This window comes from Pezoporus wallicus, unplaced genomic scaffold, assembly GCF_028554395.1.
Source record: "Pezoporus wallicus isolate ANWC-B61680 ecotype Strahan unplaced genomic scaffold, APGP_CSIRO_Pwel_v1 contig_6789, whole genome shotgun sequence".
NCBI classification, from domain to species: domain Eukaryota; kingdom Metazoa; phylum Chordata; class Aves; order Psittaciformes; family Psittacidae; genus Pezoporus; species Pezoporus wallicus.
In genome coordinates this window covers 801,728-825,068 of record NW_026637361.1, presented here as the reverse complement: position 1 = coordinate 825,068, position 23,341 = coordinate 801,728, and the positions used below count along the sequence as shown (strand labels likewise).

Genomic DNA, 23,341 nt, shown 5'->3' with positions numbered 1-23,341 from the left:
GCAAAATAAATATGCAAAAATCTGCACTGATACAATACACAGAACACATGTTTCATATACCAATACGCAAGATACTTTAAGAGTGGGAGCCAAGCCCTCCTGTACTAACAGAGAATTTGCAAAGATACAGCTCTTCAGTATTCAGCCTACCAGGACAGTTTCTGGTTTAAACTACACTGAATCCCATGAGCACAGACAAAATCCAGACCATCATCAATCTAGAGACAACAGGCAACACTTGACAGCACAGCATCTCATCAATCTTCATTTGTCCCATCACATCCTGTCATTCTTATGCAAATAGCATATTTGAGGATACATCTTTTCTGCACCCCACAATAAGGAGAAGTGAAGCTGTCAGGAGCACCAGGATGTCATCCTACACCACAGGCCATCACTTCACTCAGCGCCTTGTGTTTTACATCACAGCTAACGTGTCTGACATTCAAATCTGGCTCAGCAGGAGCTAAAACTATCTGACCCCCAGCAACATGCATCTTGCTTCCTGTGCTAAAACTTTCACTAAGGTCCCCAGGTCGGACAGACTCTCTGCTTTCACTGTACTCTTGCTAATGGAGATTGAAACTTCTTCAGAGGAAAAAAGATATCTGCATGGGCAGGTAATGATAGCAATTCACCCTTCTCACCCAGGAAATAAACCCGGTACTAAAAGGCTGGGAAAACAGATTCCACTGGAAAAGAATAAAAAGACACAGAGACCCTGATGAATTGGTCCAGGTTTTCTTTCATGGAAATTTTTCAGACTACACCTGAAAATTTGTCTACATATATGTCTGAATAGAACATTTAATTTCAAGCTAAGTAAATGATAGCGTTCAAAATACTTTATGCAAGGTTTGTGGGGATGAGTGACCTCTCCTGTTAGGCCAACTGATAGATGGGAACATACAGAAAGTTTGGAAACATAAGAAGCTCCATAAAATTACTGCAAAATATTTTAGGTATGAAAAAAATCACTCCTGAGTGGGTAAGTCACCAGAAACAAAAAGCATTTACCAGTTAATCATATCAATTCTACTTACAGAATGAAGAATAAAAGGGAAGATTTTACTATTATTACTGACTCAGAGTGTTTTGTTTCTGTATCACTTTCAAAGAATGTTCAGAACATCTTGTTCTCAAATATTTCCCTTCTAAGAGGAATCATTTTCTGTACCATACATGGCTGAAAACCGTACATGCTGGTTTTGTTTTCTTATGAAGAACAGAAACCATCCTCAAGTATTTCCAGCATCACATGAATGAGATGCAAAGTAGCTAAGTGCTACAAACATGGGACACAACCTTGTACTGAAATATTATTCCAACACTATGATGATATCTTAGAGAAATTACCTTATTATTAGACATTCATAGCAAGTCAAAACACGTTTACCGTTAAACACAACTTTTTATAAAGTCTGACTCAAAAGCTATTCACTACCCAAAACAACATACTGTAGTGTTTACAGAGATGGTGAAGTCTGCACTAGGCTCAGGGGAATACCCTTACATTTGATATTCCCAAATACTGCTTTCAAATTACAAAAGAATAACCATCACATATGTGTCAGTTAAGAAGCAGTCACATAAATGAAGATCCTGAATGGATTATTACCAATTTTGTAAGTGTATATTGTAAAACCTACAAAGCATGCATTCCTCAAACATTTATTGGTTTCAAAAGTGAAAAGGTAGTTGCAAGAAGTACACCAGACATCTTCCCAGTCCTTGGAAGGAAAGAACACAGACTGCCTTGAGCCTATATACCATATGTAAAGTTAATGCATTAAAATTACTGTAGAGTCATCACACACCTACGAAAACAGGACACGCACTTATTGTAATATATGGGTGAAATATATAAAATATCAAATTGATTTAACAAAATGTTACCTTTTCAAAGGGATCACTGATCACAAAGTAAACTAAAAGCCCATACTGAAAGATTTCCCATGAAGTGAAATTCACAGCACAAACTTTCCGGTGCCAGGCTTCTTTCTTCCAGGATTAAAAAATAAAATAAAATAAAATGTGCAACTCATGCACTGCAAATATTACACAGACCCAGGACATGGTGGTGGGCTGGTATAGCCTATCTGGTCTGGATGAAGCATGACGCAAGCAATACCAACTCATGTGACTCTCCAGTCCTTTAAATCCCAGTTTAAAACTCCCCTTCCTCCAGACCTGTGGAATTTTGTTCTGCTACTCTGTAAACAAATGCTTTCTACAAAGCTACCATAAGTTATTATACCTTGGTAAAAATAGTTCTAAATAAAAATCTAAAATATCCATTCATGGTTTATTGCTAATAAAATTCCTATAATCACACAGCTTGCTGCTATGGGTGGCACTGTCTCAGGCAGCTCCTACTTCTTTACATTTAGAGTCAAGACTACCAACTTTATTAGGGAAAAGAACACATAAGATATGTTGTCACCTAAACACAATTGTGCTGTTAGCTCTTTAAAGTTTACCACCCCACAAAATTCAGATGCACAAAAAATGCCAAATTTTTACCCACCATATTAAAATGAAAACTTTCAGCACCGGACTAAGTGGTCTGGATTTGCACCAGTAATGTAGGTACAGCTGGCATATATCAAGAACCTAGGTATCGAGGTGTGGTACCCTTAACACATGGTAGTACTGCCCCAACATTGCCAATATTTCAAATATATACTGTCTCAATATACCAATATTTCAAATGAAAGCTAAAATATAAAAAAATAGCATTCCCTGTAGGCCCAAGAGAAATCCAGCAACAGGGAGAATGACAGTGAGCTGAATTCCCAGGTGGTGACACAGATAACACAGTACAATGTTGAAGTTGGAAATTTCCCTTCTGTTCAACAAACAGAATTTTTTCAAATTCAGCTCAGTCCAAACCCAAAGAATAGGAGCCAAAGAAAAATTTAATCTGCTTGACAAAAGTGGAATTTTGAAAATTTCATTTTTGCACAAGCATATTTTTCACGGAATATTTTTCATATTTTTATTATCTTTTACTGAAAACTTTCTGATAACTCTACTTTGCCTTGGCAGGCACACTTTGTCAGGACACCAGCTGTATGTCTTTCTCTGGTTCAATAGGGAAAAGGCTGTGTTCTGATCAGAAAAAGCAAGGTATTTTTTTCCCCAAGATTTCACTGTATATGAATCTTACTTTAAAATGTGTGCTTCATACATGTTTTATGCCCAAATTCCCCAAAACAAACAGAAAATCTATTCCAGACACATCTTAAAATGGGAGAATCTGTTAACATTAAAAAGATTTCAGAAACCTATAAGAAATCCTGGAAAAGTTCAGGAAAAATCAATTGCATTAACCTGTCATCAAATTCATGAATGTTGTGAAGGTGAAGAGATGTGGAATAAAGAAACACACTAACACTACAAAATGTATCACAAAGGGAATCACTTCAGACTGGTCTATCTACTGCACTTAGCTGTGAGAAGCCACAGCAGTGGGAGACAGTTTTAAAGTGGATTTTGTAGAGGGCTGCTGGGTTGGTTTTGGTTTTGCAGGTTTTCCACAGTAAGCATTACAACCCTCACATTTTTATTAACTTGAAATGTTCTTGTCACTCCAGAAGAGATGTTGCAGGACCTAAAGAGAATTTGCACTGTTTACATTTGGAAACCATATTGCTAGCAGCAGGCTAATGGCACTATTGAGATAGTTAATCTTTCAAAAGGAAATAACTAATGAAACCAACAAACTCATGCATAAATAAACACAACAGAAGCAAAAACTACAGAAGCAGTTTGACAGAAATGTTGTTGCACAAGTTCAACGAGCTTGATTTAAGGAAAATTTCTTCTAGGAAAAAGATACTTAAGGCTATCACAAAACATTTTGTTTCTGTTAAATATTCTGCAGAGAGGAAAAAAAAGTGAGGGACAATCTTTGCTTTTGCCGTTTCTTCATTTGAAAACTTCTACTTTTAATCATTAAATTGACTAGACAACAGTTTGGAGAGAAACAGAGGAAGGAATTACAGCAAAATCTGGTCTTCTCCAGGGAACAGGATATACGACAGTGTGTCTATTCGTACCTTGTCTATCATGTCCGGTCTGTTTGTAGCTGCCAAAATTGTCACATCCTTCAGCTGTTCTATCCCATCCATTTCCGTTAGCAACTGAGCCAAGACACGATCTGCTACATTTCCAGCACCTGAAGAGCTTATTTAGAAAAAAAAAAAAAAAAAAGTCCCAGCATTAGCTTTCCCTTCCTAGAAAACTGGAGAAAGGAAAGAACGTCTTGTTCTTTTCGATTTACAGGGATCCATCTCTTTATCTGCATTCCTTCTGGTTCTTATTTTCACCTTCACTCCCTGAAACTTTATCAGTCATGTGAAGTGAGTAAAAGCAAACTGCAGAATTAGTCCTTTAAAGGACTGCTGAATACTGCTTTGGTATTCAGCAAAGCAACTGAGGTTTTCTTACTTCCGACCCTGCTATGTAGGTTATAAAGTGTTTAAGACAATGTGGATGTCTGGAATATTTCTAAAATAACTGGATTTCCTTCTTAGTCAGACAAACTTTTATTTTAGCACTATCCAAAGGAGTGCTTACATAACTACCTAATTTTTGTACTGCATAGGGTTATGTATTTTGCAGAGTTGCTCTACATTTTATGTTCTCCCCATCAAATGAGAATAATACAAGCGCCTTCTAATAGCATTGTCAGTCCTTTAACTCAGCTGATTCTACAGATACCAGGAAAACAAAAGAAAAAAAATCAAGACTGAGAAACAGAAAATTCTAGTTTTGAAATCACCAAGATGTGAAAACCCTGAACAGACGAAGCATAACTATTCTGGTGTTTTGGTTTCTTGTTGTTTGGGTTTTTTTAATTTGGAATCAACTCTGATAACCTTAAAGTTTATGGAAGATTCACTCAAATTGCTTAACTATATGTAACAAAAAGCATTCCAGAAATAAACTCTTATTGTTTTCATTAAAGCTTCCAATATTTTAAAAAGAATAAGCAAAGGATGTACCACCTTGTTCCCAGACAATTCTTTAATGCATATAAGTATGTGCACACATACATGTATGTGTGTGTCTGCACATATTCACACATAAAACAAAGAACACAGAAAAGGAAGACATTGCATAAATCAAACCAAGAGAACAAGCACTTGTGATAAATAATACATCTCATGAGGGTTGTGTTCTTTATAACATTGTTCTAATTCTTCATAAAGAGGTTTTATTTCTGAAATGTTATTAAAAAAACACAGGTCATCACCCACCATATCGTTTTTTGTTTTTGAAAGGACACTAGACCTAGCAGATACTAGGACCACACACAGGTAACTGTATACACTCATATGTTGGCAGATGCACTACACAAATGATATATGTGTTTCTTGCAGTACCCAGCAACCTAAACACTGGTTTGCATGAAGGAATATTAGATTATAAAGATAAGCCCTGCAATTATTTCTAGCAGATAGAGAATACTCATAGATAGTTGCATTGTTATTACACACATATATTGCTGCAGCACTGCCATCCACCACCAACATGCCTGAAACCAAAGCGCTTCGTAAATGTCTCAGAGCCAAAGCAATAGTAACAACTCCGTCGTTGCTCTACAGATGTCCTCCAAAGGAATTCTCTTGCTCTCCTATTCAACACCTGGCTCTATAATTTTCCAGTGCAAAACAGTTAACTTATCAGACCGAGTCTGGAAAGTATCTTTGAAATGTCAGCTAACAGAATATTTAGGTTGCTAAGGTATATTAGAGAAGGGACTTGGGTTAGCTAATTGTCAGCTTTTTTGGTTTGCTGCAGCCATGTCAGAAATTCCCAGGTGATATTACAATATTTCTAACATACCCATTGGTCACAGTCCTATTGACTTATAGAGGGTTGAAAACAATAAAACACTTCAGGTGTTAGACATGGATAGTAAATGCTTTTTTGAAGGACACAGCTTAAAGGAAATTAAAATCAACTTTGTAACTTAAGCTTGTCTCAGTAGGGAGTCAGGCCTCCCATTCTGCTTAAATTTCACGTTTACTCAACTTTATACCCAGCAGACTGCACGCAAGAAAAAGCTAAGCAAAGTCAAAAATGAGATGATCTGAAACTGACACTAGAGGATTTCAGGGGAAAAGGAAAAAATATCTGGTTTTAAAGAGAGGTGGCTAGAACAGATATTACATCTCATCTTTCCCCCATATAAACATTTCTCTTGGAAGCTTCACACTGAAAAAAAAGGTAAAATTAATGTATATTGTAAAGAAAATCCACACTGTTATAGGGCAATGTACATTGCAAAGACTTCCATGCAATTAAGAAGCAAATAATCAGAAAATTGCAGTTAAGCAAACACTGATGGCATCATACAGCTCAAACAATGAAGGGAAATACCAGGGCATTGTTTGGGTATTTATTATTAACTGCTAAAAGTGGAGGGAAAAAGGTCTAAAACCAGCCATGCAAAAATACCAATAACACAAACAGTACCAAATGAAGAGGTGTCTAGGACCTACGACACCAGGAATTTCCAATTTCACCACTTTTATTTACATTGTTCACTAAGCTGCCATACAATACACCATTTTTAGAACAGAGTCTACAGCAAATTAGCTTTTGGCTGAATAGGATACCCTATAAAAGTCACAGTCAGGCACAGGTTTACAGTGAGATCCCTATGGCAGCTGCTCGGAGCTGCACCATGCACTCCGAGACCTCTAGTGCTGCCTAAGCTGTTAATCTGAAGGATGACACGCAAGTATGCATTTTTCCATTTCCCTATGTTTTCCCAGCAAGGATTTTAAATTAACACAGGCAACATTCATTAAAGCTGCCCATACTTTTGACACAAACGGCAGCCAGAGAAACAAATTATGATTAACCCTCCAGTCCCACGGAGGCCCTGCCAAAAACAACTTCCAGCTAAGGGGCCATGTTTTCCCCACCACCACCACCACCTGACCTCCACACATTGATGTCATCATCACAACTGCATGGAAATAGTCCTCAAAAGGCACGTCCTGGTACACTCTAATTTCCTGTCAACACACCACCTGCAAATCCAGGCAGTCAGAATTAAGCCTCTCACATAATCCACACAGGGTGACATGTGCACAGGTGCACATATGCAAAAGTTGTGCCCTTAACCAGAAATATCTTGAACTTCAAAATAAAAAACGTGTGAGCAAAAAGGAATCTGGCTGCTTCGTAAAGGCATGAGAATTTCAAGTCATCTCTTATGCTGCCCTCATGAAATACATTTGTCTGTAGGCTATGTGTTAATCTTCTCGCCAACCCTCGATGAAGGAGTTTTAAAGGCAAAAAAAGTCTTTGCTTACTAGTTTATTACATCACTTAGAGCCAGATATCCTCCTGTATGTGATATTTCAGCTAATCCTGCAAGTGTCCCACCAGTCTCAGACCAAGAACATATGCGCTCCTGCTCAGGCACTTCACTCGACCATCAGAGAAGCTTCCTGGATGGCAAAAGCCTCTTGGGTAAGACTATCCATGGATTAAAACAACCATTGAAGGCAAATATGAAAAGCAAAACCTGTTCTTGGTATTTTATTTTAGCTAAAGGTACTTTCAAAACACATTTTGACAGAATAAAACACTTTTACAGTGTACCAAAGCCTCACAATCTGAATTAACTCTGGCCTTGTCTGATGAAACTGACTGATCATGAGCCCCAGCTCCAAATTTAATATAGCAGGTGAGAGCACTCCACAGAACAGTTTCTTACCTCTTCTGGCCTTATCCAAAGACTGTTCTAACCAGCTGGATTCAGATCTCAGTGGGCAGTGACATTTCCCCTTAGACACCTTAAGCCACTCTCATACATCTTCCTGGGCACATAAAAAGCAACCGCAGCCTGATTCTATCACTGCATCATGGAATATATACAGTTCCCTAGCTTATATAGCTCTTCAAGCCAAGGAGATTTTGTTTCTGGACATAACCAGATGTATGAAATCACTTGATTTAAATCTGTTACGCTTCATGCTACAGGCTTTTTATTTGTTTGTTTGACAGCAACTGACTTCTTTCATGCACTTTTAATTGCTTACGTTCTTTTTCTATCTCCCTTATATAAACGATTTTTTTAACACTTGAAACCTAAAAACAGAAAACAGTCTGAAAATGTATTCATTATGGTTTCACCTCATGGTGAAATTTGGTAAGCATCACCACTGCGAGCTAAAGCAAATGTACACTTGCATCATCTGACAACCTAGAACACTTACAAAGCCAATGGAATTAATGTTTTTTCACAACGCTAGATGTCATTTTCATTGAAAAATGTATTTCAGTTTCAATCACCATTTAAATCCTGTTAAGGAGAACCACTGACTCTCCATCCCACTACTCAGACAGGCACTGAGGCCTGTCTGAGCACCTTAGCTTCAGAATCAGGACCTTAATTTATATGTTTCTAAACTGTAAATGTGGAAATTCAAGAAACAGTCACACAATAACATTTTCAGCACTCTAAAATTCACAGCAACTGTGAAGCTACAAAACCAGAAGAAAGTCTGGGAGGGCCCCTCTCCTGAAAAGCCCCATTTCTGCACAGATGTCCCTACCTCAGGCAGATCCCTGAGGTCAAAGAGGCAGACCTCAGGAGAAATATCCTGGATAAATTACTGCAGAGGGATTAATTGCCACACAGCTGAAATCTGTAACACAGGTTTTGTGAGAAGGGAGTACAGGCCAGCTTCTTTTCCAAAATGTCCTATCAGGCAAGATTTACATACAGATGAAAGCTGTTTGTTTGGGTTTTTTTTCCTCACGACAACAGAATCACAGTCATAATCAAAATTTCAGGGTTTCAAAAACACTTGTGGATGTGCTATCATCTCAAATCCTTACCTCACTGGAATCGCTGGAAAGAATTTCATATCAAAGCAAATATAAAACTCATTGACATGACAAAATGGTTGGATAAAAAAATTATTTTACTTTGAAATAGAACTTTCTGGCAGAACTCTCCACTTCCCCACAAACTATGGAGGTAAAAGGTTCCTGAAATACCCAAGCCCCCTGCCAGCACGCTTCCATGTGAGAGTCACCTTGCTCGCAGAGCCTGAAGGATTTTTATTAAGTCTGACTTTTTTGTCAGGGCTCTGCAGGGGTAACCTGTCAGCAAGGAGCAACCACCAAGTCTGTCTTGTCAGTCCAACTGCTGTGATCGCAATTAACTGTCACACTGTTTTACTTCCTTCCCTCACAAACACTGGTGAAATATAGCTTTGGCAATTCAAGGCTTTCCACAGCATTAGAAAAAAAAAAAAACCACAACAATTTACTCCAATAGCAATGCCAGAAAAACAGTAATTGCAGCATCTTCCCAGATACTGAATTTCACTCAAAAACTCTACCAGTGGGGTATTTTGCCCAGCAGAATCACAGAATCATAGACTAGTTAGGGTTGGAAAGGACCTTAAGATCATCTAGTTCCAACCCCCCTGCCATGGGCAGGGACATCTCTCACTGAATCATGTCACCCAAGACTCCATGCAACCTGACCTTGAACACGACAGGGATGGAGCATTCACAACTTCCCTGGGCAACTCATTCCAGTGCCTCACCACCCTCACAGTAAAGAACTTATTCCTTATATCTAATCTAAACTTCTCCTGTTTAAGTTTTAACCTGTTACCCCTTGTCCTATCACTACAGTCCCTAATGAAGAGTCCCTCTCCAGCATCCTTATAAGCCCCCTTCAGATACTGGAAGGCTGCTATGAGGTCTCCACGAAGCCTTCTCTTCTGCAGGCTGAACAGCCCCAACCTTCTCATCCTATCTTCATATGAGAGGTGCTCCAGTCCCCTGATCATCCTCGTGGCCCTCCTCTGGACTTGTTCCAACAGTTCCATGTCTGTTATGTTGAGGACACCAGAACTGCACACAATACTCCCAGTGAGTATGGACACTGACGTGTCATTTAGAAAAAGCACTCTCTCCCACACAGATGTACCCTGCTGAAACTTAAATTCAATCAGAATATTCTTATATCTAAAGATAGCAGAGTGGGCCCTTATGTTAGCTTTGAACTTTTCTCCCTTGAATGCTACCAGGGCTTCAAAAGCCAAACTTTACTAAATGTATTAGTTTACAGACATGCATGTTTACATAGGCAGCGCAATATCACTACTTTTTCCCCTATAGGAGTTTTCCCTCTCCCCCTTAAAATCACAATACCTTTTACATCTCATACTTATTTCTGTTTACAAGCACGATTCCTGTTCTGAGCTGCAAAACTGTCATCCACAATTACTATCTGACTCTACGTACACATGCTTACAACAAAGGAGGTATTTCATAAAACAAAAAGGCATAACAAGCATACCTAGGCCTAAGCAAGCATTATTTAAAAACTGGGCCAAATTCATTTCTGGCACATGTATGGTACAATTTCAATGCATATTATTAATTCAGACCACTACAGATACTACAGGCACGGACTGTATTAAAAAGTCTAGACGAGATATACTGCATGCAAATCTTATGTATGTGATCAGTTTTTATGTTTAACTCTTCAGTGCTAAGACAAGAAATGTTTCCCATTGCAGGGAATCTTCCTGCCTGCGTTATCAGAACTCTGAAAAAATATAATCCTAAACCCTTCCCTGCATCAGTACCCTACAATTAGATGCTGTCACATTTTGCATACACCTGTATCAGCTATTACACACTATATTGTTTCACATCTTTCCTGTTTCCCCAAGAGCAAGTACTACAGAAGGGAAATCTCCAGAGGAAACATGGGTAAGTCTGGGAAATTCAGAGACTGTGTAGAACATTTAGCTTTAATGTCAGGACAAAAAAATGTTTTGCCCACTGCCAATTCAACAATTAAGCACAGTTCATGTTGTTTGCTTTTTAAGACATGAGAAAAGCACAGAAAAGTAAGAGGAGTCCCAGTACTCCTTCAGTGGACTCCAACTTCTAAACAAGCTTCCTAAAAAGAAAAGATGAGCTTTGTGAAAAAAGGAAACAGTGCTCAGCTGTCAGCAGGTGATGTCAAAACACATGGTCCATAGATCACTGCAGGGACATCCTAATTATCCTCCATAGTCATGCAACCAGCCTGTTCCATTTGCCCAAATTTCTTATTATTGCAGCTTCCAGAAGCCAGTGAAGTAGGCCCAGAAAAAAATGAAATGCAATGAAAAGACAGAAAAGGAGGAAAGGAGCAAGTTTGAGACAGGTTTGGAATCAACAGGCTTTCTTCCAGAGGGCCTTCCCCAAGCACATCTTCAAATCCTTAAGTGTCTAGGTTGCGATCCATCACCCATTTCAATCTGCCTGCAACTCATTCCAGACATGTCCATAAAAGACAGACATTAGACATGGCCTTCAACTGGTGGCCCTGGCATGCCTAGCTGAAACAGGAAGAATGCTAATGGCAAGGGTTCTCTTCTCCTATTCTGTAAACACTGGCATTGCCTTTAAACAAATCAAAAAAACCAAACCAGAAAACCAAACAAAAAAAACCCTAACACACACACATCCACACACACACATCCCCTCCCCCCCCCCCCCCCCCCCCCCGCTGCACAGTAAATTTCCCATTTTTTTCTTTCTGTTTTCCTCAGAGTTTTTCCTCTGTGTATTCCTGGAAGTTAATCAAGTTGAAAACTGTCATCAATCATGTTTACCTGGGAAGCAAGTACAGTTTCAGTTGGAATTACTAAAGACGTAGTAGTAACTAGTAACTATACTGGATTTCATTTCATTATAATAATATTTGAAGTAGTTCACTTTCATCTGGAATAAATTTCATTTGCAAGTTTTAGTTACAATTATGTTCCCCTTGTATTTAATCTGAATGAAAATAAATAAATACATAAATGAAAATAAATAAAAGATGACCTCCACTTGAAGTCCTAACCCTACAGGCAGCTGTAGCCTGCTTGGGCCCATTTAGTGTGGGTAAGCTGATCTTTTTCTATAGCCACTGCCACCCTAGGAACTGAAGTGATCACCAAGTATGCTTACTTCTGACCTTTCCAATCCTGGAATCTGTTTCAACTAGACCTCTGGCAAGAATCCAGGCAGAAGCTAAAATTCATGTCTTTGGCTGAAGCATCTCGCTGCAGGTCAGTTTTGCCACAGCACTCCCAAGCACTGGAGAACATGCCTACCTACGTTAACAGACTTGATTAATTCCTCTAAACCCTGTGCATTTATCCATGCAATTGAATGACTTCAAGAAAAGGGTTTATATATCCAGTCCTGCTTCCACTGATGTCAGTGAAAGTCTACATTGACTTCAAATGTCCAAATTATAATACAGACCCGCAAAGTTACAAATAATTGGGTTTTTTTCCTTAAACAAGAAAGATGAAACATAGATTTAAAACACACTGTCATAAAGGATTCTTGCTGGGAAAAAGCATGAACAAGTTTGAAAATGAAAGGATTGCAGATATTTATCATACATACACACAACCTGTGGGTAATGCTATTTATTAGAATTGCTATTCCAAAGCAAATTACATGATTAAATTGTTTCAAAACCTTACTTTTTCACCACTCTTTGCTAGGCCTAAAATAGAAAGCTAGCACTGGATATGCAGCTTTTTTCCCAGACATCATTTGTATTTGGATACCAAATTCCAGAACTTGAAGAATTCAGACAACAGTCACAAGAGTTTTGAACGCCTCAACTCTCTATCATACCCAAACACAACTCAGATATTGCAGGGAATCTAGCTGATGTTCCCCAGTTCAGGGACAACCAGTGCCAACAGAATCCAGAAACACAAAGCTTCTTACCTAACTGAGCCAGCTGCTAGAATTGGGTCACCCACAATGCAAGCATGGCACAGGGAAACTCCATTTCTTCCGTGTATTCTTTAGCCGTAGCATGAGTAACAGCAGGGTGACAATATCTCTTCTCCAGCTATACAACTGATAATTTACCCTGTGCAAGGTGGTTTTCTGCCCCACAGGTTTTCTATCCTACCTAATGTCACTTCACTACATACCTGCGGGTTCCAGCCCCTAGATTTCATTGATAAAATTCAATACAGTGACCTCCTTCATGACAGAGGCTGCAGATTACACCATGGAATTTGCACAGATTTGAAAATGCAATGGTATATTCAGGTGTACAGTGTAGTATGTGCTAAAGCGTACAATATATGTGCTAAAATATTCCAGAGAGACAGCTTGGCTTAATACTGGAAGATTTATCACAGTCCCTGTTGAAAGCAGAGGTGGCACAGCAGAGAGGCTGCTGTTCTTCACAGCTTCATTTAGAAGCCTGAAGGCCTTAAAAGTTAAGACTGCAAATATTTAAATACCTAAAGTGAAAACAGTACGTCTTCCAGAGGTTCTGAGCATTTAAACTGTAGCTTAGGAATGTAGCTATCTTCCCCAGTATACAAGAAAACATCATCATATTGTAGTTTTGGGTTATTGGAACCAAAGTCCCTTTATTTTGTCATTTCTACCCTCACTCTGAAAAGGTTAGCATTATTCATCTACCAACTTGTTTTGGTCTCTGCAATTCAAATGCAAGGTATTTATTTTGTCCATTCACCACCCCACCCCCCCCAACTTCCTGCCTTGAAAATGGAATTTATCTGTGTCTTTCACATTAGTCTACAACATTTTCCATCTTACATTACAAAGATTTGCAGTTAAAGGGGAAAATGCTTTGCTTGTGAAAAATAAGAAGAGGAACAAATATGTCTCTTGCCCAAAAATTCTAAAAATCCTACTTATATAAACAATGTCCCATTTCCAAAGCACAGAGATTTTTCTGAGTTCAGCAAACAGACTGTGCTGCATTTACACAGACTCATGTTCATTCATCACTTTCAAGTCTAATTACCAAGCCATTTCCCTCTTGGCAACCTCTAATGGCCAGAAGAATTAGGTTTTACATGGTCAGGATACCAAGGGATAACAAATACCCATAACTCTTTGCAGCTGTGCAATTTGTAAAGCCTCTCAAGCTTTGTCTGGACAAGGGACTACTGCAAGGCAAACTTTCCTCCTCATGCGCTGCTATATCTGGACAAATGCTACAGGTCTCACTTGAGCGCAGCCTCTCATACAAAGTCGTAACAACATCTTTCAAAAGTAAAGAGAAAAAAAACAGCCATAACCTACTCATGGAAGCACATGCAAATACAAACCACAGAGTGGTGGGAAATGCTCTGTGCATCATGTCATTCACCTCTCCTGGTGCACAACTGCTCCTGGCTGCATGTTAATCCAGAAAATGCCTGTTCTGCCTTAAAGATATAAAGTGGTACATTGCTGGAGCTTCTACCGTACCACTGACTGGCAGCAGAGGAGAAGTCTCTATGAAAAGCCTTTCCAATCTTCATTAGTTTCTCCTATCTCAATCATTTTTCCTACTCAAAACTCATTGTGACATCTCTTTCTACCATCTTTTCTTCTGCAGGTTTATCTATTCGTTCCAACCAGTTATAGTGAATGCCTCCCTTTATCTTTATAGCCAGTCCATTCAGACCCTAATTTTTTATTTTCAATTCTTTCTAAACACCCTCAACACAGACCAGATGAAGAGAGGAAAGTAAAAACAAAAAAAAAAAACAACCTTCCAAGAGCACTAGAAGTGCATTGTAACAGGACGAAATGCATAACTGGATACAGCTAAAATTATCTTCAAATTCACTGCCACATTGTGACACTGAACTATTTTTCTTCAGAGGTGCAGGATTAGATTTTTATATTTCTCTTTAAGGCTGGTATGTATACAGCCCACATTTTTTAATTCCTGATTAATATGTATTAGTTTGTTGCCTACAGGCCAAATGGGGAGAGAGGTGGGGACAGACAAGAAGAAAAACCCTGGAGCTTATTTCATATAGAAAAAAGCATATGGAACTTCTAAGACGCCTGGACAAGAAATAGTCTTTTTAAAAATAATAGATTTTAACACTGAACAATGCCAATTAATGTAATTTTTGCTGACTTCAAGATATTATTTCTTAAAACTAATAAATGAATACACATACATTTTGTAAAATTGCTACATGAGACAGTTATGTTAGGAAGAGTGTTAGATGTATTACAGTTACGGAGTCATGGCTTGGGAATGTCTAATAAATAAAACACTGGGGCATACAGTGTTAGGACAAGGGGTAATGGGCTCAGACTTAAACAGGGGAAGTTTAGGTTAGATATAAGGAAGAAGTTCTTTACTGTGAGGGTGGTGAGGCACTGGAATGGGTTGCCCAAGGAATCTGTGAAATGCTCCATCCCTGGCAGTGTTCAAGGTCAGGTTGCCTGGAGTCTTGGGTGACATGGTTTAGTGAGAGATGTCCCTGCCCATGGCAGTGGGGTTGGAACTAGATGATCTTAAGGTCCTTTCCAACCCTAACTAGTCTATGATTCTATATTTGAATGCAATCAGTGTTTGCCATAGAGTAATGGTTTGTGCAGCGACAGAGACTCCGCCATAATATTAATTACAAAGTCAGCTTGTAGGTGGCTGCTGCTGAGAAAGGACTGTTAGTGACCTCTACAGAAGGTCGGAAGCAAAACATCTGTGTTTTAAACCCACAAGCTTAGGACAAATCTAAACAAGCAATAAAGGGTTAATGAATACTTAGCAAAGTGCTTTGAAGAAGAAAAGCATTAAGCAATTTCTGACTGTTATTTCACACCTGTATTTCAGATCTGAACTATGCATTAAATTACTCTCACAACTTCATAGTTTAGGCTTCTCCATACCTCTGGACATGTCCTGTTAGGATCAGGAGACATTACCTATCCAGGAGATCTGGGATACAGCATTTTATGCACAAAGCTCACAGAATCCTAACAAGGATTTAAACCTAGAGGAAAAACTTTTACAAAGCTGTACCACATAGGGATACAGTCAAGTGTGATACAGTGATCACCATCAAGGTGGAAAAATCTAATTCAACCAACAGAGGGAACAGGGAGACAATATAAACAGGTGTTCCCTTGAAAACTCCAGTATGGTTAGTAATACTACAGGAAATGGATCTCCAGAGGCCACAAATTGTTAGCATCCCTAATGCGTTTGCAAATTCCTACTGTGCAAAGTCAGCCTGTAAAAAAAGGCTATTTCTAATAAGTGCCTTGTCTGGTTTCCTACACCATTTAATTTCAGATGAATTTTATGAAGACTCTGCTACATATTTTACCTCCCATCTGGTTCAGATTTGACAATGAAATATTTGTGTCCCACCCTGTTCTTTTTAAAGCTCCAAAACCAGATGTCTCCAGCACAACATGACTGCAGCAGGTCATACCACATTCTTCAGCAAGCTGTGCCAGGCCTACTACCCCCCACAGATGGTTCCAGGTAAGGTAAAATTCTGTTGTTTACTCCTTAAAAGAATAAAGCAAACAAACTCAACACCTCTAGGGCATTGTGTGAAAAAAGACTGAGTAAAATATATTATGGCTTTTTCTTCCAAAAGTTTTTATCTTGAAGCGGTGTTTCTGAAAGCTAAACACATTCAGAATTACAGCAGAGAGAGATCGCCCTTCCCCCCCCATTGGCTTGATTCCAGCACATATTTCTGCAACTTCTCTGTTGTGATAAGCAGGCAGGTGTTTCAGAGCATAGTGCCGGGTGGCTGGCATTTCAGGAAGTTACAAATTTCACACCTGCATACATGGCATATGAGAAGGATGCTGATGAAGACATATTCTATGAGATCCTACATTTTCAATAGAAAATGTGTTTATTTCTTAGCAGTTTCACAGGGCAGCTCTGTGCTACATATGATGCCACCTCCTGTAACACAAACAATTTATTTGTGTTGATGAAATGTCAGAACAACACCTTTTATCCTTTCCTGCTGATACAAATGTCCCTTTTGCAACACAAAAGAATTTGTATGGATGCCAAGAGAGCTGCTTTTGCAGAAAAAAGATGAAGTTGTGATGCATCTTTAAACTGGACAAATAATTTCTGCATGCACAGATTTGATATTTTAATGCAAACCAAAACATAAGCAGGTACTTGCTCACAAGTAGTGGTATTTTATAACAACATTATAAATATTATAAGAAGGTATCCCCCAAGAAAGACCACTAACCAAGCCTGTCAAATCTTAAATGCTACAGTAGCAAGTAAAACCAGGTATAATCTTCCTCCAGACGAGCTAAACATCTCTCAGTATCATTACAAAGCAGGATATTAAAAAAAAAACAAACACATTATTAGCTGCTTGCACAATAACCCCCTTTTAATGTCACACATGAAAGCACCTAAAAATGTTCCCAAATCTCTTCATGAAGTTCTTCCCAGTCTGGCAAAATGTTTTAATATAAGTGGCTATGAGTAGCCTCCACGGAAATTCCTTTCATATAACATATGATCATACTGTTTGCTTGATGGAGACACTGTATTAGGCCAGTGCACCAAGCCTGGGAAAAAAAAAAAGGAGTTCTTTGCTAGAAATAAATGCAAGCTAAAACCACAGAAAAGAGCCAAATGGCATGAGAACCAGTAGAATCATTCCTAATGAGATGAGAAAGGAAGAACTCTACCAGCTTACCCGTTCATGCCAAGTTAAATATGCTCGAGTAGAATTGACAAATGCTGTGAAATTAATATATTTAACGAAATAATTCTAGAAAAGTAATGTGGTTGCACAATGTAAGAATCATTTATCAGAAAACATCTTATGATTTTTGTAACAGGATAACTTACTTGCCCCTTTCAAATGCCAAGGCATCTATTTCATCAAAGAAAAGAACTGAAGGAGACACCGCTCTGGCTTTCCTAAATATCTAGAAAAATAACAACAAAACACTGAGTTCTAGGGAATGGAAAACTTTTTACAGAATACTATCACCCTGTGCACACCTCAAAAGCTACAGAGCATCACAAACCAGACATAAGCCTTGCTGTCTTTTATAAAAAAACAAAAGAACAGATGTTTTAGAAGTTATTCATGATACTGCCCAATGCAGACATACAGTTAAAGCTGCTACTGGATCCCAAATTCAACATTCATCACTAGGCCAACACAGGACAAAGTTAAACAACACAAAACATCCCTTCTGCTTCTTTTCTTTTTCAAATTTAAACCATAAGAAGTTGGGCTTTTTTAAAGTTTAAAGGTAACTTTATAAGCAGAGAAGAATTTCAATGTCAAGAATGTTTAACATATAGTATTACGTATGCTTTGCCCCTTCTCACCTCTCTCACTGCTCGTTCAGATTCACCAACATATTTATTCATCAGCTCAGGTCCCTGCAAAGTTAAAAAAAATGGAAAATATAAAATTCCACATTACATTTATCAATAAAATGACTGAGACATCTGCCAGTGCTACATTACCAATGTGCTGTTACAAGGAATTTTGATAATTTGTCACTTGCAAGTCCTATTTGTGTATTTTTAGACTTACCTTCTACCTGTACCAAGTGCTCCTCCATTTGTTATGGCACTGTGAATGCCTGTAACTATGCATGTAAGTTAGTCTTATCGTAATACTTTCCTAGTCCTTTCATAAGAAACTGAATTACCAAAAACCAAACACACACACAGAGAATTTGGGGCTCTTAAAAGTTGTTGGCTCAACAACAGTAACAAGGTAAATCAGGCAGAAAGAGGAACCACCAAAAAGTGCTTACTTGCACTCTCAACATATATCCTGCCCAGCTAAGCACCAAAACAGTGACTTAAACCAATGTTTAACAGCATTTCTTTGAACTTGACATTTTGCAGGCCCAGAAAGAAGCTGCCACCATACCAGCACACCCAACACCCATCCATGAGGATCTCGGTCCATCCCCAGTAAGAAAGCTGCTCAGTGTCTGCAGACCACAGGGTTAGTGTTCAGGCCTTGAGCAAGTATTTACAATTATAAAAAGAAAAACAATGGAGAATTCTTGGAGTATTTTCTGTCCTGCTATACCCTGTAGGATAGGCTGCTTAAATAACGCTTCCTCATGGGACTAAGAGTCTCCTGGGACTGGTAATGACTCATTGACTTCAGCCTGGTTTGCATCAAACATGCCCTGCAGCCACAACGACTGACAATTATCTGTGCCATGAACAAAAAGAGCCAGTGGCTTCAATCTGTTTTCCAGGGAACAGGTGTCCTCATCGTTTCACCAGCAGAAACTACACCCTTCTTCGCAGTCAGAAAACCCAACACTTCCCATGCTTCACAGCTGCAAGTACCTTCAAGTAACAAGGGGCAGAGCAGTAAGGCAGCTTTAAACAGCAGGCATGTTAGAATCAAGACTATGGCAAATGTACATTTATACATTGGCAGTGACAGAGCTTCTGTTACAACCCCTCTGTAATGGGGACATCTGGTCTTTGTACCCAGATCAGAAGAATACAGATTCGCTATTCTGAAAATACAGCACACTGTTTTTTGCAGTCTCCTCTCTCCATACTGATTTTCACTCTTACAGTAACAGTTAATGGACTGACTTATCTTGATACTGGCACCACTGGAAAGTACCTGTGCATATGTATGGGAAAAAGCACAAGTCATCTGATATCAGCAAAGCATCCAGGCTAGGCCACTATTTTTATTTATTTTCAAAGACTTGTCCATTATCCACAGGACCAGACAAGATACTGCAGCAGCCAGACCTATAGTACCACACAGGTAAAAGCAATTGTTTTAAGCGTTGGAAAAGCAGCACTGCATGCCTCACCCATAGGAAATGTAAATGAAACAACTAGCATTGCTTCCTTTCATCAACATCCATCCTTACAGCAACTGCTGCAGTAGCTGAAGCGTCACCTGCAGGCTTTCAACAACTTCAGAATTCGAGTCTGTTGGATACTTGCATGAAACAGAATTATTCATATATATAACTAATGGATGCAGGAAAGAAAGAGAGAAGAAAAAAAAAACAAAGTAAGAGAGAGAAACACAAAGTCCTTTTCTACTACCCACTGTGGACGCTAAACATGAGGAAAGTAAAGCATTAGTGCGGAACAGGCTTGCAGCTTAAGAGACAGCATCTAGCTGCTCCAGGCCCTGGCCATTCATCAGGTTTAGTGCAGATGAAGAATCAAATAGCATGGACCTAACAAAACCTTCAGAAACAAGGGCACAGTCTTCCTGTCTAGCTATCTGTTAAACTGAGATGACACACCAGCAAACCTCTGCAGATCCTACCCACAGTAACAGATTTTACTTTTTCTGTGGACCTTTTCCTTCATGTTCTTATTCTCCTAAGTAATTTTTATTCACATCAGTATTCTCACGGAAAACAATACCATATACATATCAGTGCCAACAGTGTACTCCTTCAGTATGACACAACATCAAATAGCCTGATATTTTATTTTCTTTTGCCTGAGTAAAAACAATTGCTTAAAACCAAAACTACTCTCTTTGAGCTTTAAGGTACAATATAATTTCAGATGCTTGGAGTTTTATTTTTAATTAAGCATTAAAATATGACCAAGGCAACATCAAAGCAATAACTACTGTTTAAAATGTTTCCAATGAGAATTATTTTGAATATATGGTTTTGCTGTAAGCTTTGACGTGAAGTTTTGACTCCATGAAGTAATGACCTGTGCTTCTTCATGGGGAATTTTTGCAAAAACCGATTTGATGGTCTCCTTGTTCACCACTCATGAGTGACACCAAAACTGCCATTGAGGACCATGTATTTTATTACAAGTGGCTTGGAGCTCTTGTTACATATTGCAATAAAGGGAAAGACTTCAAATTAAGAGAAAGCACGCACAAAAGAGGAGGAATCCATATACATTTCATCTCATGCAAACACTTAAAACCACAACACAAAACCTTGAAATGTTCAAAGAAGCTGGATGTAGCAATTAAACTGGGTTAGCTCTGGTCCCTCCTGAGCTGAACCTCTGCCTTACCCTGTCTGCAAATGGACTGTCCTTTAGCAAAGACTGATGGCCATTCTTCCAAAAGACAGAACTGTACGGGCAGCAGTGCATAGGCTGTTGCAGAGTCACCTGCTGACAGCTGACACTGCTTCTAATTTTCACAAAGCTCACCTTCTTGTTTTAAGAAGGTTTCTTGGAAGTTGAAGGCCACTCAAAAAACACTGGGGTGGGGGGATTATTATTTTTCAATGCTAAACTAGTCAGTAAGTTGCCATTTGTCGAAACATCATTTTTTGGCACAGAGGTGAGCGTAATACTGCCTTTAAAAGCTGTTTATAGTTGTGGATATACTGACCAAGAGGTGCTTGTAACAAATGGTCCAGTCTAATGATACATAGCATCTGCAACAACCCATCTTTCATACAAAGGGATGTGAAGAATTAAAACCTGTTCTTTCTGGTCATTTGCACAATGACTCCAAAATCAGATAAACAGCTGAAGCAGGAAATTGGCAGAAGTAGTTGTAGCTTAGCCATGTGAGACTAATAGTATAAAAACTGCCAATTTGGCCCACTCTACACTGTTGAGTTTTATTTATCCAACTTGAAAAGTAGAAATAGTTCCCAGGTATGATGTTTAAACACTATCCCATCCTCATTTACAAGAAATGCTTCCCTTACATGATGAAAACTTCCACTTGTTTATGATCTGTATTAATGCCTGTTTTGTTTTTTTTTTTAATAAAAAAGCACGAATAAAAGAAGATTCCTTATATTTAAAATATGATCAGAATAAGCTCTCTAACTGCACAAAAATAAGATCCTTGTATACAGGCTGCCACATAAGCTTGTGTACACATGGTTATGACAGAAGTTCTCAGGGTGTTCTTCAACTACAAGAGGAACATCTGGTTATCCCTGAAGTTGGAGTATCAGTAGTTTTTCTAAGCAGTGCTTAAAACCACTTGCAAATTTTTTCCACATGAAAATGCAAGGGTAGCGACTTTCAATATAACAGAAATCTAGTTGGTGACATCCCTCTGTATACAATTTCTTTACTATTTTGACAATCAGGTAAGCTACGCACTGAAGTTTGTTGAGCTAGATGGACACAGCTCCAGATTTCTTCAGCATACAGCCCTGCATGCTCTCTTCAAAAATAATGCCATTTAAACACATGCAAGGTTCTGGGCTCTAACACAGACGCACTGAGCCATTTTAGCTACAGAAACAGTTCATATTTTTAAAAATCCAATTAATTAGAGAATTTATAGCACATCCTACAGATTATTACTCTACAACAGAAAACATGCAATTCCTTCTTTGTCACGTGCAAAGTAGAAGTGATCAAACAGACATTAAAATATCCGCCATAACCATAGAATCACAGAATGGTTTGGGTTGGAAGGGACCTTAAAGCTCATCCAGTTCCACCTCCCTGCCACAGGCAGGGACACCTTCCACTAGACTAGGTGGCTCCAAGCTCCATCCAACCTGGGGTGGAGCACTGCTAGGTATGGGGCAGCAGCAGCTTCTCTGGGCAACCTGTGCCAGGGCCTCAACACCCTCACAGGGAAGAATTTCTCCCTAATAGCTAATCTAAATCTCCCTTATGTCAGTTTAAAGCCATTCCCCCTTGTCCTGTCACTACATGCCCTTGTAAAATGTCACCCTCCAGATTTCTTGTAGCCCCATCTAAGTACTGGAAAGCTGCTCTAAGGTCTAACCTGAGCCTCCTCTTCTCCAGATTAAGAGTTCATTAAAGTATCCCAAATTGTTATCCTTTGTTAAAAATGTTAAACAAATTTTCAAATACAGTTAGTTTTACTATCTGCAATTAACTTACAAGTTACTATGAATGTGTTACTATGGATCTTTTGGGAAATTTCATCAAACATTTGCCAGAGTTTCTCATAAAACCACAATGCTTCTTCATTTTTCATCTTAAATTTTTTCCTTAACTAGCTACAGGCACCAAGTTTTCTTATTTCATGCTTCTGCCCACTGAAATCCCCACCAAAAGGCTAAAGTATCTTCCCAAAACTCAATGACAGTTCTTCACAAAGCAAAACAGTTGGCTTTTCCAAGTCTCATTAATCTGTTTGATCTGCCACAGCCAAGAGCTGAAGGAAAAAGCAGAGGAAACTTCAATAGGAAAATATTTTGACATAATTGACCCAGATGACAAACTAAGCTTAGGCACATGTTAAGCACAGAGAGTGGTACAAAAGCATCAGCAGGGTGATACAGGAATAGGGGAAGTTAAATCAAGCCAAGGTGAAGTCAGAGCTTTGAGAACAGTGTGTATTTTTGCAATTACTGCTAATTGAAAAAATAAAAGATTCCTTCAGCCCAAGCTCTTCATTAACAGCAAATAAAATGTCAGGAATATTTTCTACCTTCAGGGAAAAAAAAAACAACAAAAAACCCCTAAACAAAAAAAAAGCAACAAAAAACCCAAACACAACCACAAAAAAAAAAAAAAAAAACACAAAAAAAAAAAAACCACAACAATTTTTTTTAATCACACCAG

General features: G+C 38.7%; 1 protein-coding gene across 17 annotated transcripts in view; it reads right to left on the bottom strand.

Moving 5' to 3' along the window:
• AFG2A (AFG2 AAA ATPase homolog A) overlaps window positions 1-23,341 on the bottom strand; it is a 227,132-nt gene that overhangs the window by 162,411 nt on the left and 41,380 nt on the right. For 8 of the 17 annotated variants that reach the window (XM_057405167.1, XM_057405164.1, XM_057405165.1 and 5 more), the window contains exons 12-14: window positions 18,170-18,223; window positions 17,678-17,757; window positions 4,062-4,188 (exon numbers count right to left, since the gene is read on the bottom strand). In XM_057405167.1, the coding sequence (XP_057261150.1) occupies window positions 4,062-4,188; window positions 17,678-17,757; window positions 18,170-18,223 (261 nt within the window). Of the gene's footprint in view, window positions 1-3,293; window positions 3,614-4,061; window positions 4,189-17,677; window positions 17,758-18,169; window positions 18,224-23,341 lie in introns of those variants that run through there. The other 9 variants (XR_008971665.1, XM_057405176.1, XM_057405177.1 and 6 more) reach the window with 4 other exon arrangements.